The sequence below is a fragment of the Tyto alba genome, unplaced genomic scaffold, assembly GCF_018691265.1.
Source record: "Tyto alba isolate M040663 unplaced genomic scaffold, T.alba_DEE_v4.0 Super-Scaffold_6, whole genome shotgun sequence".
NCBI lineage: Eukaryota > Metazoa > Chordata > Aves > Strigiformes > Tytonidae > Tyto > Tyto alba.
The window spans coordinates 15,010,272-15,025,090 of record NW_024881327.1 but is presented as its reverse complement, the minus strand read 5'-3'; the positions used below and the strand labels follow the sequence as shown (position 1 = coordinate 15,025,090).

General features: G+C 39.0%; 1 protein-coding gene across 1 annotated transcript in view; it reads left to right on the top strand.

Moving 5' to 3' along the window:
- The window catches only part of TSPAN5 (tetraspanin 5), an 87,632-nt gene that overhangs the window by 68,216 nt on the left and 4,597 nt on the right, over positions 1-14,819 (top strand). Inside the window, exons 3-5 of the mRNA XM_033005096.2 lie at positions 8,844-8,990; positions 10,872-11,042; positions 13,157-13,282. Of these exons, the coding sequence (XP_032860987.1) occupies positions 8,844-8,990; positions 10,872-11,042; positions 13,157-13,282 (444 nt within the window). The remainder of the gene's footprint in view (positions 1-8,843; positions 8,991-10,871; positions 11,043-13,156; positions 13,283-14,819) is intronic.

The window sequence follows — 14,819 nt, the reverse complement described above, 5'->3', positions numbered from 1 at the left end:
TATTAGGAGTTTTGCCAGGAGGTTGAGGGGAGGGTATTCTTCCCCTCAGCACTGGTAAGGCCACACCTGGGCCAGTTCTGGGCTTCCCAGTACAAGAGAGACACTGACATACTGGAGAGCCCGGCAAAGGGCTGCCTAGATGATTAAGAGACTGGAGCATCTCTCCTATAAGGAAGGTCTGAGAGAGCTAAGACTGTTCAGCCTGGAGAGAGGAGCAGGCTCAGGGGAATCTTAGTATATATAAATACCTGATGGAGAGTACAAAGGGGATGCACCTAGGCTACTTTCAGTAGTGCCCACTAACAGAGGCAATGGGCACAAACTGAAACACAGGAAGATCTCCCTGAATGTAGGGAAACACATTTTTTCCTTTTTTCCTTTTTTGTCTGTGTTGTTTTTTGTTTGTGTTTTTTTTTGGTTTGGTTTGGTTTTGGTGTGTGTGTTTTGGTGGTTTTTTTTTTTTTTTTTTTTTTTGTTTGCCTTTTTTTTTTTTTTTTTATTGTGAGGGCTACTGAGCACTTGGCACAGTTTGCCCAGAGATGATATGGAGTCTTCATCTTTGGAGATATTCAAAAGTATCTCCTGTGTTGTTTTGTAGCCTGGCTATCAACTTGTATATACTTTTGCTGCTTCACAGAATCTTTTTAAGATAAAAAGATGGTGTGCCAGGCCACGTTATTTCTTTAAATCTGGCATTTTTAATCCACATTTTACAGGAGTCCTGTTTGCTGCTGGCTAAAACCAGTTTGGGGTACATTTGTGGGTTTGGTGGCTAGTTTTTCCTTTTTGCTAAGTTGGCTTGAATTCTTCTCTTTAAACTTTGTTGTAAAGAAGAAAAAAAAAAGCACACTATACAGTCTCGTGACCTTCCTTACAGCCTTTGCAAGGAGGCGAAAGAGCTCATTTGTCACATAGGCAATAGAATTGGCTTGACAGCCAGTTAGCCAGCCCTAAACAAAACTGGGCAATTAGCATTCCGAGTCGTGAACCTGAGAGAGAGCTGGGGGCAGGGGCAATAAACTTGGAGGATGAATAAATCTATCTATACATGGATGCACTATATAGCTCAGTCTCACAGTGTTTTCAGGCACCAGACTTGGGCTTGTACCATAAAAATGTTCATCCATGGCAGCTGATTTCCATCCCCCACCCTACCCTCTCTCAATAGTGATGTGAACATTGTTAACTTATAAAGAGTCTTTACTAAAACCAAGCAACTTACACTGCCTTTGCTCAGCAGCAGAGGAAAAATGTTTATATTTCACTGGCATTTGTAACCTCTTCAAGTCATTTCTTCTGTTGACTCTTTAAAAATAAGCTCGACTTGCACAAAATGTCTATTTCTCTCCTTGGTTGTATGTATTAGATAATGTGGTCTTAAGGCTCATTGGGGGTGTTCATGGTATGATGCTAGTAGGTACTTGGGAAAATAAGCTTCCTGGTTCTCTTAACACCTGCAGGAGACTTCTATTCAAGAATACTGAGGCTGTGATGAATTGCTGTTCTCTCTTCTTAGACCTTGTAAGACTGTCTGTGGAGAGGTAGTTTTAGAAGGAAAGCACTGTGGTTTTGGGGTATACTTTAATTAAGAGGTAGCAAAGGTAGAGATATTAAAGTGGAGATAAAACCTGCAGATCCTAGCAAAATTTGTCAATTAGACTTAGTTCATGTATAAGGTTGACTGACATGAAGAGGGAGGAGTGGAAGAAGTTGATTATGTGCACAAGTTTAGTTTCCGAGCTTTTCTTCTTAGGTCAGTGTAACTAGAAGATACTTCAGCTCAGAAGTGAAGTTATTTTCAGTTTGGTCTACCAGTATGGTACCTCTATGTGCCAGCATAGTATTCTTAGCAAGCAGGAACTCTAAATCTGTATCTCAGGTTTTAAGCTAGACTTTTACATGTTGATATAAGGTGGTTTAGGCTTGTGTTGCGTTCTGGGACAGGCTAAACTCCCTACATAGCCACAGTTTGTCAGACTGAGTCTGTCTCTCCTTGTCCTGAAATGAAAACTCAGTTGTTTTCAGGAAAAAATTTTCACTTCTTTTACTGCCCCAGTGAGGAGTGGCAGACATCAAAAGGGAGTGTTACACTAGTCACTCCATAGTAGTTGTGCATGCATGTCTATCACACGGTTTGACAATGAAACCGTGCATGTGTGCTGTGGGTCCTTATGGGCTGAAGGATACCCAAAGCATATATCTTGCTTCTAAGCCAGTACTTTGTGTGTGAATTTTGCAGGACTGGGGAGGAGAGAGAGGGATACTAATATTTGCTATTACGTTCAATTTAAATCTCAGTATGTAAAGATCCATTATCTAAACAGGTTCTTAAATCATTTTACTAATGTTCTAATACTTTGTAACCATTAATCCTGAAAAATGGTAAAATCTCTATCTTGCATGTATTTATGCCAGTTATTTACCTATCGAACTCTGTTATGACAAAGCTAGACTAGTTCTCCTTTACTAGGCACTTGGAAAATAAAGTTCTGCTGCTATTGCTGTTTGCTGTGGGAAATGCAAAACCAACAAAAATCAAGGAAATAAGATTTGTAAACATCCCCCACCTAGTTTCTCGCTTACAGAGACAAAATTCTGGAGTGGAATTACTTTGGCATGTTTCAATGACTATTGTTCTGTTCCCCATGCTCATTCAGATGCACAGCATGGAGAAACTTCATGGATTTTATGACTAACAATGTAGAGAGACATTTTTCCACTTTAAAATCATGCATTTGGAAATACTTTTATTTCCCATTACCCCCATGTGTTCCTGTTTGCCAGTGATTCCAAGTCCTGCAGACGAGTTTGTAGAAAGGCTAATCTTCTATTTGCAAAGAAGAAATGTTTCAGAAAATCTTGTATTGCTGAATCTTTTTCTGACAATCTACTTTTTTTTTTTTGCCTTCCCCCCATAGAGGGATTCTGCAGGGGATAAGTGTTTTTTCCTATCTTGAAGGAAAAAAAAAAAATAACTGATTTCTCCCATCTTACTGATGTTAGCTGCTGCTTTTTACTTTTTAATGGCCCTCTGGGATGTTGTTTGTCATGGGGACTGTTGTGCTGAGTTCTGTTCTTTTACGTGCACTCCCGTGGGCCAGTTTCCCTATACTGTGGGCCAACTTCCATATACTTTCACAGTGTATCACCTCTTGGTTCCCTAGGATGATGATTCTCCTAAGTTGTCTCTGACTCAAGATGCCTTGAATTTTCATTACTGGGTCAGCTTTTCAAAACTGTTACTGCCTAGAGTGTTTTCACTTGGAGCCATTCTCTATTGCCCTGCAGTATGCTACTGTGCCTGTGAAATCAGCTGTTCCAGAGAGAGGCAATGATCTATCAAACTTCTGGGAGCATTTCTGAGACCTGAACATGGCAGTGGATTCTCTACACTAACCACAATCACAGACTGTCTGGAAAGCTCGCTGGTTTATTAATGCATTTGTGACTCCCTTCTATTTGACCTCATTAGGAACCAGGAACACAATCAGATTGTATAGGTGTGCCAGCACTGGGGCACTGCTCCAACCAAGATGTCTGTGCTGGCATTCATACATTCTGGGGAAATTAAAGTAACTTTCTGGGTTCAGCTTGCAAATGCTATGTCTGCTAAACGCAAGTGGTGTGGACGAATAGAAGAAGAAATGGTGTTGAAGACCTAGCTTGTACACTCCACAGGTTTTGAAAGGTTTGAGTTTTCTTCAGCCTAGTTCTAGTGTGATCCTATGGACTGAATGCCTGCTAGTGGTTGGAGCATGAATTATGTTCCAGGGGCACATCTTTATTTGTAAATAATCTAATCTGTGTGCTCTGAGACTGTTCCCTGGTGTGAACCGAAGCATAGCTTGTGTGCGATCCCTTTAAATGGACCCTTGGATCTGACCTGAAATGCTAGTGAGAGCTGGAATTGGAGATCTGTCTCTGGAAAGTAGTACAAATTGTCTTGATCTTAAAGAGTACAAGATGGGTCAGGGGTACATCCCTATTGCTTTCGTAAGTTACTGCTTTCTTATTTTTTATTGATGGGATAAAAGCAAACAACTGTCCAACCTTCTCAAGTTGCTGTCTTCAAGACCAGCATTTTTCCTTTGCCTTGTTCTCCCCTGAGCTGTGCATGATATCCAGCTTGTAGGGTGGAAGGCTCTGGCCATGGGGAAGAAAAATGGTATGATGACACAGGTTCTGTCACTGGATTCAGGCATCTCTCATAGACTGTTTTTCTGCTTGTGCTTACATACCATAAGAAGACTCCAGTTCTGCAGGAGCTTCTGGTGAGTCTGGCTTGGTTGTCTCTTGTTTCTTGCTGTGGCAGAAGGTACCACCAGTGCCTTTTCCTCCCCCATCGTTTTATTGGAGAAAAGAGCAGGTCCTACTATTTCACTTGACTTTCTTTCCTGAATTTGGGCTGGGGTAGGAATTATGAAGTCAGTCTTTCCAGATCCATGTGGTTGAAGTGAAGTACATTTCACACATAATGGAACTTTTTTCATAACTTCACCATTATTGATTTTAGTTCAGTTACGGGTGATGCTTTTGTTGCTTAACTACCCCAAACAAATTTGGACTTGTGGTGAATTAAAAGGTTAAATAACACAGGCACTGTAACATACAGCAGGCAATTGTGGGTGGGGGAACAGAGCAAACAGATGAGCTGGAGATCAGCCAGGGAACGTGTCCTACTGGCTCTCCTTGTGGGACTATAGTGAAGCACTGGATTGACACCATTGTGAGAACAAAAGTATTAGAGTATGTAGCTTTGCACAAACAGTTTACTGCTAAATAAAGGTTACGCACATGCCTAAACTACCAAGAAAGTGATGCATGTGTGCCCCAGAAAAATAACTATGCTTCCAAATCGAGAATGTGCATTCAGGGGAAAAAAAAATTTCCTCCTTTCATATGCTAAAACATCAGAGGTACTTGCAACTATTTAACAGTAAAGGTTGGAGTGGACTATTGCAGTAGTGTTGCTGAGAAAAAAATACATTGCATTTGTAGAAGGTGTGACTTTAAAGGATTTATGGGTGGTTTGTGGTGTGGTTTGAGGTCCTACGTTGATGCAAGAGATCCACTGACAGTCACTGTATATTCTGTGACTGGTCAGCCTGAGGATTCAGAGCATGTCACTTGAGGATGCAGTGTTAGAACATGAGGTTTCTGATCCTCTGTTCAAGCACCTCTGGAAACATTCCCTTCTACTTTTGGCTAAAGATGGGATGAAGATAGAATTGGTCACTAGCAGGCATTTGTACATCTCTGCCAAACTTTCTCCAGAAGTAGCCATTACAGACAAAAAATACTGAATATTGTGGTAGTAGGCATTGTAGAAACTTACAGAGGATAGGAAAAGTATGTGCCTATAGGACTGTATGTTTAGATCTTTTTAACGGTATAAAGTGAGATAATATTCCCCAGTCATTTCCCTGCTGCTTGAAGTAAAATATGCTTTTCTTTAAAGTATTGCACAGCTGTCTCTTTAGAGAGCTTATTTATAAGTGTCCAGAAAAAAACAAGACTGGATAACTGTATTTCAGCAGTAAGCAGGAATTTTCTGTCAGGCTACCTCTGTGTATCTCTAGTTGTAACCACAGAGCATTTTCTGCGTTTGTCATTCCTGCTGCTAGCTATTGTTTTATTGCCAAAGCCTCTCTGAAGATTGTATATCCTGAGACATGTCTCCAGAATACTGATAACTTGGGATTCATATGCAGAGAGAACACAGAGTACAAGCGAGAATTACGCAGTATGTGCTTTGTGCTGTCAGGATGTATTATTTGGTGTTTCTCCAAGCTAGGCTTATGATTGCCATATGTGGACTAGCAAAAGATACGCATAAAGGTGCTTTCCAAGGACAGCAAACAATGGCAGACAAAGTTTGTGTTGTTCTATTTCAGTACATGTCAGATCATAGCTATCCTGAGGAATTGGAGTCTGGAGGAGACCAGAGATCAGATGAGTGAGTTTTGCCAGGTGACCGGTCAACCTATGACATGCCAGGGTGTTAAGAGCCTGGCAGTGCTAGGAAATCAAGTAAGGTGGGAAAGAACACAATCAGAAAGGCAATATACAACTGATTCACTAAATGTTATCATCATAGACCTTAATGGGAGTGTGACAAAACGTAAAGTGGTATATTTCTTCTCACTAGCACTTCTTTATATCATGACTAGCCTCTCTAAGAGCACTGTCCACAAATGTGAGCCGAATTTCCCTTGGATTTCTTCTTTCATTTGAGTTTTACTACTTTGATGTGGAAAAAACTTGATTAAACATAGTAATTTTCTGTGAGGGTTTTTCTTATGTTTTATTTTTTGTAGGGTTTTTTGTTGTTTTGTTTTTTGTTTTTGTTTGTTTCTGTCTTTTAAAGAAAGACAAAATGTCTTATTAAGAAAGACTTAAATGACTATTCTTCCTTCTTGGATATTTTTTGAAGTAAAATAATTATAACACAAAGGCAACATCATTTCTCCAGTGACTGTTTTCTCACTCTACTACACTATGGTTTGTTAATTCCAAAATCAGCTAATGTTCAAAGAAATGAGTAGTGCTTGCTTTAAGGCAGAATTTCTTCTCATGTTATGGTAACTATATATGCATGGAAGGGAAACATAGAAAGGACTTTAAAACTTTGTGAAGAAGTCATTTTAGCAGTCTTTTTTACCTTGAGGCAGGGCTCATGTTTCTTGACTTGCATATGACGAAGGCCATGACTTTTTCAAAGGTTTGTGTGTTATTGGATTATACTGCTTATTTTGCCTGTCATTCTTAGCCAGGAAGTTATGACTTTTGTTTCTTTTCCATGACAAATGTAATGAAGAAAAAGTAGTGGAAAACTTCTGCATAAGTTGATTTAAGTGTCAATGATGGTTAAGTGTTCATTTCAGCCTGGCTTGTACCATCTTGTCACTAGCTAGAAAAAGGGATGTGCCAACTGGTTTGCTTTGATAGCAATACTGGCTCTGAGCGGTGTTGTGTTCTATCATGCCTTACGTCTCTTTTTGTTGTTTTCATGAATGACAATAGCACTAATACTATATGTAATGTAGGAGGACAGTGATGAATGTGGGGGTTTTTAATTTTTTTTTTTGCATCCCTCTGTCAGGCAGTAGCCTTCTGTAGTAGGAGGGAGAGGAATCTGGTTTGAGAATGTCATTCATGCTTTTGGCTTACTGTTCGTACTTTAGAATTGGGTTGTAGTCAGGTTTTTCTGTTGCTTTTAGCACACTGGCCTTTTCCAAGGCTCCTTGCTCTGTGCACTGGAGAAATTCACAGGTATATTTTATCCAGTCTGTCACTGGCTGCAAAATTAAAAAGGTTTGAGTACTGTGCTTGTTTACTACTTGCTCCATGACAGTTTTGCTTGGGAAGCTATGGAAGTGGTTGCAGACTATGTGAGGTATTGTATTAGAGAGATTGGCTACATGACTATATGTTCTGAGTGGTCCAAACCGAGTATTTTAAAAAATGGAAAAAAAAAAAAAAAAATAAATCACAGTTCTAAAGCCGCAGGTGTGAGCAGTCATTTGTTAACAATGTTACTAACAAATTTTGGAAATGGGATTATGATAACTTCCTTTAAAATTATTGCTGTTTTGGGATTATTTCAAAGCAGCAAAGGGAATATGAGCAGGGAAGAGGAAAAGGATGAAGAACTCAATAATTCTGCAAATAAGGAGCTGTTGAGGTAAAGGTTTACGTTGTTGCTTTTCAAGCCACAGCTTCATCCAGGAGTTAGTAGGAAAAGCAGTAGTCCAAAGCACTCGGCTTGGGTTCGGGCCTCTTAGAGGAAACACATGGAGAAATGTCTACTACAGCAGTGTGCTTTGCATTGACCTATGCCACTGGGGAGGTGAATGAAGAAATAGTGATATTTCAGCTTTTTTGCTGCCAAACCTTTGGTTTAGGAAGCTGTAACTGTTCCTGTGCAAACTCAACTGCAATAAAAAAGACTTTGTACTTGCTTCTTGATATGACCCATCTGTTCAACATCAGCCAAACTCTGGTTAAAATGTGTTTAAAAAAAAAAAAAAAAAATAGTTCCTCAGGATTACTGGTGTCACAATGGAAGCTCTGCTTCAAAAGGGGCAATGGCATTAGAAGCAGACTGTGATGACTGTCATATCTAAAACACAGCATATGTGGTTTGCCATATGATAGATCTAACCTAAGTTAGTGCAAACCATTTCCCAAGATAAGTCCTTAAACTGCCTTATGTCCTACTAAGAGACTTAACATAATTTTCATTTTTTCCTGCTACCTGATTAGTTAGTAGCTGTACTTTATTTATATAATGAGTTTTTGGCACTGTACATACTTGAAGTTGAAATGGCCGGGTATCTAGTTTGTCAAAAGTTGGTGTCACTTCTAATTTTTGTCAATTGTTGCAAATACTGAGCATAACTGCTAAATTCAAGGTGGTGTTCTTGCTATTGACTACTTTTTCTATCATAACATGTAACTGTGTGCTTGCATAAACAATGTATATGATACCTAAAATGCCTCTCAGCTCAGGAGTTAAGTTTTGTTCAAATATCTATTCTGACTTTCTGGCAGACTAATTCTCATAGCTACAGAAGCAGTAAAATTCCTTGTGGATTTCTTGTAGAGGGCTCTAGAAGAACATTTCGTTGTTCATTCCACATGTTAATTCAGAAATATTGTATATAACCACCCTTTTTATCTCTCTTTTGAAGGTGAAGATTTTAATTGTGTTTTCTTGCTGTACTGCAGAACATTTATTTGCTATAGTTTTCTACCTTTTTTTAAAACAAAAATGCAAACAGAACTTGTACAACTGAAAGCTTGAACATACTTGTTATCCCTCAGCATTGTTTCTTTTCCAGGGAGTGCTGTCCAATATCTCCTCCATCACCGACCTGGGAGGCTTTGATCCAGTTTGGCTCTTCCTAGTAGTAGGAGGAGTTATGTTCATTTTGGGATTTGCGGGATGCATTGGAGCTTTGCGAGAAAATACCTTTCTTCTCAAATTTGTAAGTAGCCTTTGCAACTGTGGCATAGCATAAGTCATGCTCTCTGTTTCTGCTTAACCGGGTGAAGATTTTAAAATGTCTTTTGGGGAGCAGAATGTGTTATCTGATGTGAGAGTACTGTTTTGTGAATCACTTTTGCTTAACTGTTAACACTTTACAGATCTTCAATCTCTGGTGCTTACTTTTTTTAAGGTTCGAAACTATTGAAAGTAACAATGGTGGCATGGAACTACTGCTTTTCATGGGGATGTAACCTGACATTTTGCCTTCCTGTCACAAAAAGAGAGAAATGTCTACTAATTATCTTCATGTTGAATTTAGCAAGCTACCTATGAAATATAAGGAATGTACATACACTACTGAATGTGACCTGTGTGATTTCTGCTGTGTAAGTGCCCCTCATGGTACAGAAGAGATTGGACTGTTACGAGGGGTTGCTTGCTGACATCCTCAGTTCTGTGATGTTTAACGAATTTGAAAAGGCTTCATTGCTTACTGTCAGTGCTGGGGCTTGAGGGGGAGAAAGGGAGGAGAATATGCCCAGGATAGGTAAAGAAAACAGAATTTGTCGTCTTGAACTCTGGGCTGGACTGTTAATTGGGGAAAGAGTTGCTGATACACAAACATACCTCAGTATTCAAAACTCCTTTAGCTAAGTAGCCAGGTTCTGGATTTTGAAAGCCTTCCTCCTGTGAGCTTTGAAGATTAGGATAACAGTATCATATTCCATTATAGGTACATTTAAGAATTATTATAAAAATTAAAGATTCTTTCCTCCACCACTCCAACTTCCAGAGGTGGGCACAGTCTGGGTAATAGCTGTGTCTTCATAACCATTAACTGCTAATATATATGTGAAAAGGCTTCCAGTGAAACAACTGCCTTCAAGTGACATATTTGTCTCCCACAAACATGTTGTATTAAGGGGAGGAGGCAGTTGAGAGTTACAGTGCTTGAGGCATTTATAAAGCAGCTTGGGATAGTTCTAGTTTGCTCTTGTCTTGCTTAAGAAAAAAAAAAAAAAAGAGGAGGGGAGCTATTGTAACACATTTTTTTTTTTCCCTTGCTTCTCTTAGCTTGCCTAAAATGAACCCATCTGCTGTACCAGAAATAGCTTCCTATACAGCAGCTGCAGGAGAAATTAAAAATGCATCTAAACAAACACAGAGAGCATATTAAAATGGAACTCAAAGGCGCAGTTGCAAAAGGGATGGACTTCCAGTACATGAGGACCCCTGTGTGTTTTAAAACAGTGTAGATTCAGTGGAGATGCTTAGAGAAAGTGGCAGATCATTAGTAATGCCTTTGGCATCCATTGCATTTGCATTAATCATAGCAGCCTCATTTGGTTTTAATGTGGATGTGAGTCATTCTATAGACATTCTGCTCTTACTTACTCATTAATTAATTTCTGCTGTTACCAATTTCTGCTTTGTCTGTTTAGGCAAAGCTTTACCAATAAGGATGTCTAAAGAAAAAGTCACTTCGAAAGCATTTCACTGGCACTATTGGTTGTTTATGCCTTTGAAAATGCAAGTGCCTACACAGAGATTTAAGATGAGTTTTCAGAGGGCCCCTCAGGTGATGTGTAGCCACCTCTGAAATTGACAGTGAATTGTCTTGAATGACTTTGAAAAACCCAGTGAAATGTCCAAAGTTTGAATTTGTTGGCATTTTTATTATTTGTTAGAATAGAATTGAGAGTCCTGTGCTACAGCCCAAGTTAAAAATGGTGTATTTTTAATTTATAATTTCCTGTGTGCTGGAATATCTTGAATTTACACTGACACAGATAAAGCCCTAACACTGGACATAATTGTAAGCCTTGAAAAATGAGATTTGGTCATAAAGCACAATAAGCTTTTTTTCTTTTCTTCATAGTTTTCTGTGTTTCTTGGAATTATTTTCTTCTTGGAGCTTACTGCTGGTGTTCTAGCATTTGTTTTCAAAGACTGGATAAAGGACCAGCTGTATTTCTTTATAAACAACAACATCAGAGCATACAGAGATGACATTGATTTGCAAAACCTCATAGACTTCACACAGGAATATGTAAGTTGGACTATGTTTTATTTTTCCTTAAAGCTTACTTTAAAGATATACCTACTCTAGTTTTAACTTCCCATCTGTTTGGTTTCTTCCAGGAACAAAAGAAATATTCTAGCATATAATACTTTTGAATATATATATATGTATATTTCTCTTTACAGAACTTCTGCAAACACACAGCACCTGTGGAAGGTGGCTTATTTGTTGATCTATGACTGAGCAAAACAAGGTGGAGAATTGGGGTGACTTATTGAAGACTTAGAGATAGTGTGTCAAATCTACAAGATAACTGTTAGTGTCTTGTGTTCAGTTTTTTGGAGCATATTCTATATGTGTAGGAAGACATTTTAGGGTTCTCGGGGGGAAGGGTGTTCAAAATATTTTATTGTAGGTGCTGTCACATCTGTTTAAAAAAATAATCCTTTTATAAGCTTAATTTGGTTCAGAGATGAATCTTGGTGTAGGTTTAGTAGCATTAGAGGTGCTACACCACACTGCAGAGTGGCAGGTATATTTAGCTGGTCTGAGTGAAACCACAATGTAATTTCTTTTTAAGTAGACTTAATGCAATTAGCCTAATGAAGTGGGCAACTCATACAGTTCTCAGAAAATCTCTAAACGATGCTATATCTGCACTTGGGAGGAAAGGGTGAAACCAGAGATGCACATGCTTGTGTGGGTTAAGTTATGTAACTTGTCAGTGTCTGTAAAGGAGTCTTGCACTGACTTTTGCACCCAAGTTATTTTGCCAGTACTTTCTTGCTCCAGTACTCAACTCTGACCTGTGTTGATGAATTTTTATGTGAATTTGGCCTTGTGTAGCTAGCACGGTTAAATGTTGATTGAAATAATGTTTACTAATTTTTGGACATTCTGCAATTAAATAATTTCATTCAATGTTCGATTTGCTTCTGTATGCCTTGGGGGAAAAAATGACAAGTGAATAAGTAACAGGATGTGGATCCTTGCACTGATTTGAAACTTGTCCAGTTGGGAGGAGGTCAGAGGTCACCACAGTCTGAAAGCAGTGGTCCACTTGTATGCAACCTAAAGGCTCCAGTCCAGTTTTGCAGGCATTACATAAAATTTGTTCTCCTAACTGGATTAGCAATCTTAGCAGTTAAGTCAGGGACAGCATGAGAGCTAGCTACTTTTTCAGCTAGTAGAGATAAGGCTTGAAGACAACATGTTCAGGTATTGCTGAGGGAACTGTGCTACATCTGGAAAGACAGAACTGTCATTCCAAAGCTTTCTAAAAATGTGGTTTGTTTGGGTTTTAATTTAATTTTTTTTAAGTTGACATAGATGGGTTCATTGGGCTAGCTCCTTGAGTGCTGTAAAACATCAGTGCTCCACTGATCTCCAGTCTACTCTTTGTACACTCAGCAAGTTTTATCAAGTCTTTGTGTGTTTAGCATGTTTTGTCAGAGACTAAGCCTCTCATTTGACATAGTCACTTTTTGAAGGATTCTGCCTGCCTTCAGTGAAGATGTTTGTGCAGTCTGTGATGTTCAGGAAACAATGTGTTCATACTGTCTGAGGTACAGCCAGGCAAAGATTCTGCAAAACTGACAAAAGGAGTAGCTATACCAGTGTAGCCATACCAGTGTAGCCTTCACAGCTGATTAGTTTTGTTGAGAACCCAGGCCAAAATAGACTGGACCGAATATCATACTCTTGGGTCTACTATCCCTGGGGCCTGAGCTTGTAGGCTGGTGCAACTCTGGTGTTGTGTAGGCTTATCAGCTCACTCCATGGGTTTCTCTCCAGAGAACAGTGTTGCATGGTGTGAACATAACCTTAATCAGATTATAGCTTTAGAACAATTTACAGGTTTCGAATGGTCTTGTTTTTTGTTTTTTTGTTTTTTTTTTTTTTTTTGTTTTTTTTTTGTTTGTTTTTTTTTTTTTAAAACAAACCAAGAAACAAAACAACAACAAACCAAACCAAAACACAAAAAAACCCCACCCACCAAAACCCAAAACCAAACCAGGTTCAATGAAACCAGAGGGAATCTCAGATTTTATTTGGAAAGCTAGAGGGAAACTGGCAGTGATGATACATGTTACTGATTTGTTTGTTCTGAAAGTCAAGAAGCTTTCCTTTCTTTGTTCTAGTGGCAGTGCTGTGGGGCTTTTGGAGCTGATGACTGGAACCTTAATATTTACTTCAATTGCACAGATTCCAACGCAAGTCGAGAGCGCTGTGGTGTGCCATTCTCTTGCTGCACTAAAGACCCTGCCGTAAGTGACAGTCAAAAGGATAGGGTGGGTCTATTGTTCCAATTTGAAATCACTCCATAAGTTTATTTTTTTTTCTGGAACTCACGCATGATCATTACCTTCTCACCAACCTGTATTTTTTTTTTCCATACTTGAAGCTGAATTTAGCCACTAACTTTTCCGCAGTCAGCAAAAATACTAAGCTGACTGAAGTCTTCATTGTATGCCATTTGCTGCTTGTTGTTAGAATGAGAGAACCATGGGCTTGGCAGAACATACATATTCCTTTTAGCAAGTATAGCAAGCAGAAGCCCTTCATGAGTTGAAGGATATGAGCTTTCAGTTGAATATCATCAAGGTATTTCATTCGCTGCTTTTAAGAACAGCAACTCTAAGATCAGACACTCCGAAGCAGATATTTATTTAATGCTGTGTCCAGAGGCTGCAGCCAGTTTGACCCATTTTGTGCTAGGTACGGTAATGACTGACAGTCTGTGCCCTGAAGAACTTGCATATGTTTGCATTAGACTCTTAGGTCGGGTATGGACACCTTTACATGCTCTTTTTTTATTTCCCTTTAAACTTACTACTTGTGCTACAGTCACCTGAGATCAGATTTAAAAGGTCAGAAATTGTTTGAGGGAGCATTTTTTTGGTAAATTTTCATGTCTTTTTAAATAGCTATCGTTCTGGATCATCAAGTAGAAAAGGTTGGAGTCGTGCATTACTAGTATGGATATGATCAGGAATGAAGGGTAAAGTTTAGGGAAGCAGTTCATTGGTAGCAAAGGGATGGGTGTGTGCATGGAAACTGTTATGTGGCTAACACTGCATATATTTGACTTGCATATAGTGTAAAAGAAGCAGCCTGTGTGTGCTTGTATTATCTAGTAGTTTAGCTGTGGCTTTTCCTCCACCTGGAGTGATTTACAGTTCCTTGAATGTACGAGTCTGTAGCACTGACTAAAGTTAGGCAAGTTGCCAACAGGCACCTCAGGTGCTTCCTGCTTTGCTAATGCAATGCGGTTGCTGCTCCCGGCATCCAGTTACCACTGCTGCTCTCCCTCTCTCCTGATAAGCCACTGTCACTTGCGCGAGCTGATTTCTGGTTCCTCTGCAGTGAACAAGTCTTCACATATTTTTAATGAAATCTTAAAACAAAAGGTAGGTTAGCTCAAGCATTATATTATGCTCAGGATTCCCCCTATTGTTTGCATATCTGCCCACCCACCCACACAGAGAGGTCATCACAACCCAGTTTTAAAAATACAGTTGTTATAAAACCAAATCAGTGACAACAGTACAAGGTAATCCTATAAATACATAATACATGCTAAAGTTATCTCTCTGTGTATATGATTATGCAGTTTCTTATGGGATGATGCGGCTACCAGAAATGTAAAGTTAAGTCTCATTCGTTGTAGGGAAGCAACATACTTAATTGCCTTTAAAATAAAGACTAAAAATAATAATATTTCTAAAAATAGTGTCATGCATGTAATGGATATTATTGTAACCAAGCTGTGACTGGTTTAGTTGCAGTGATAAACACAGGTTT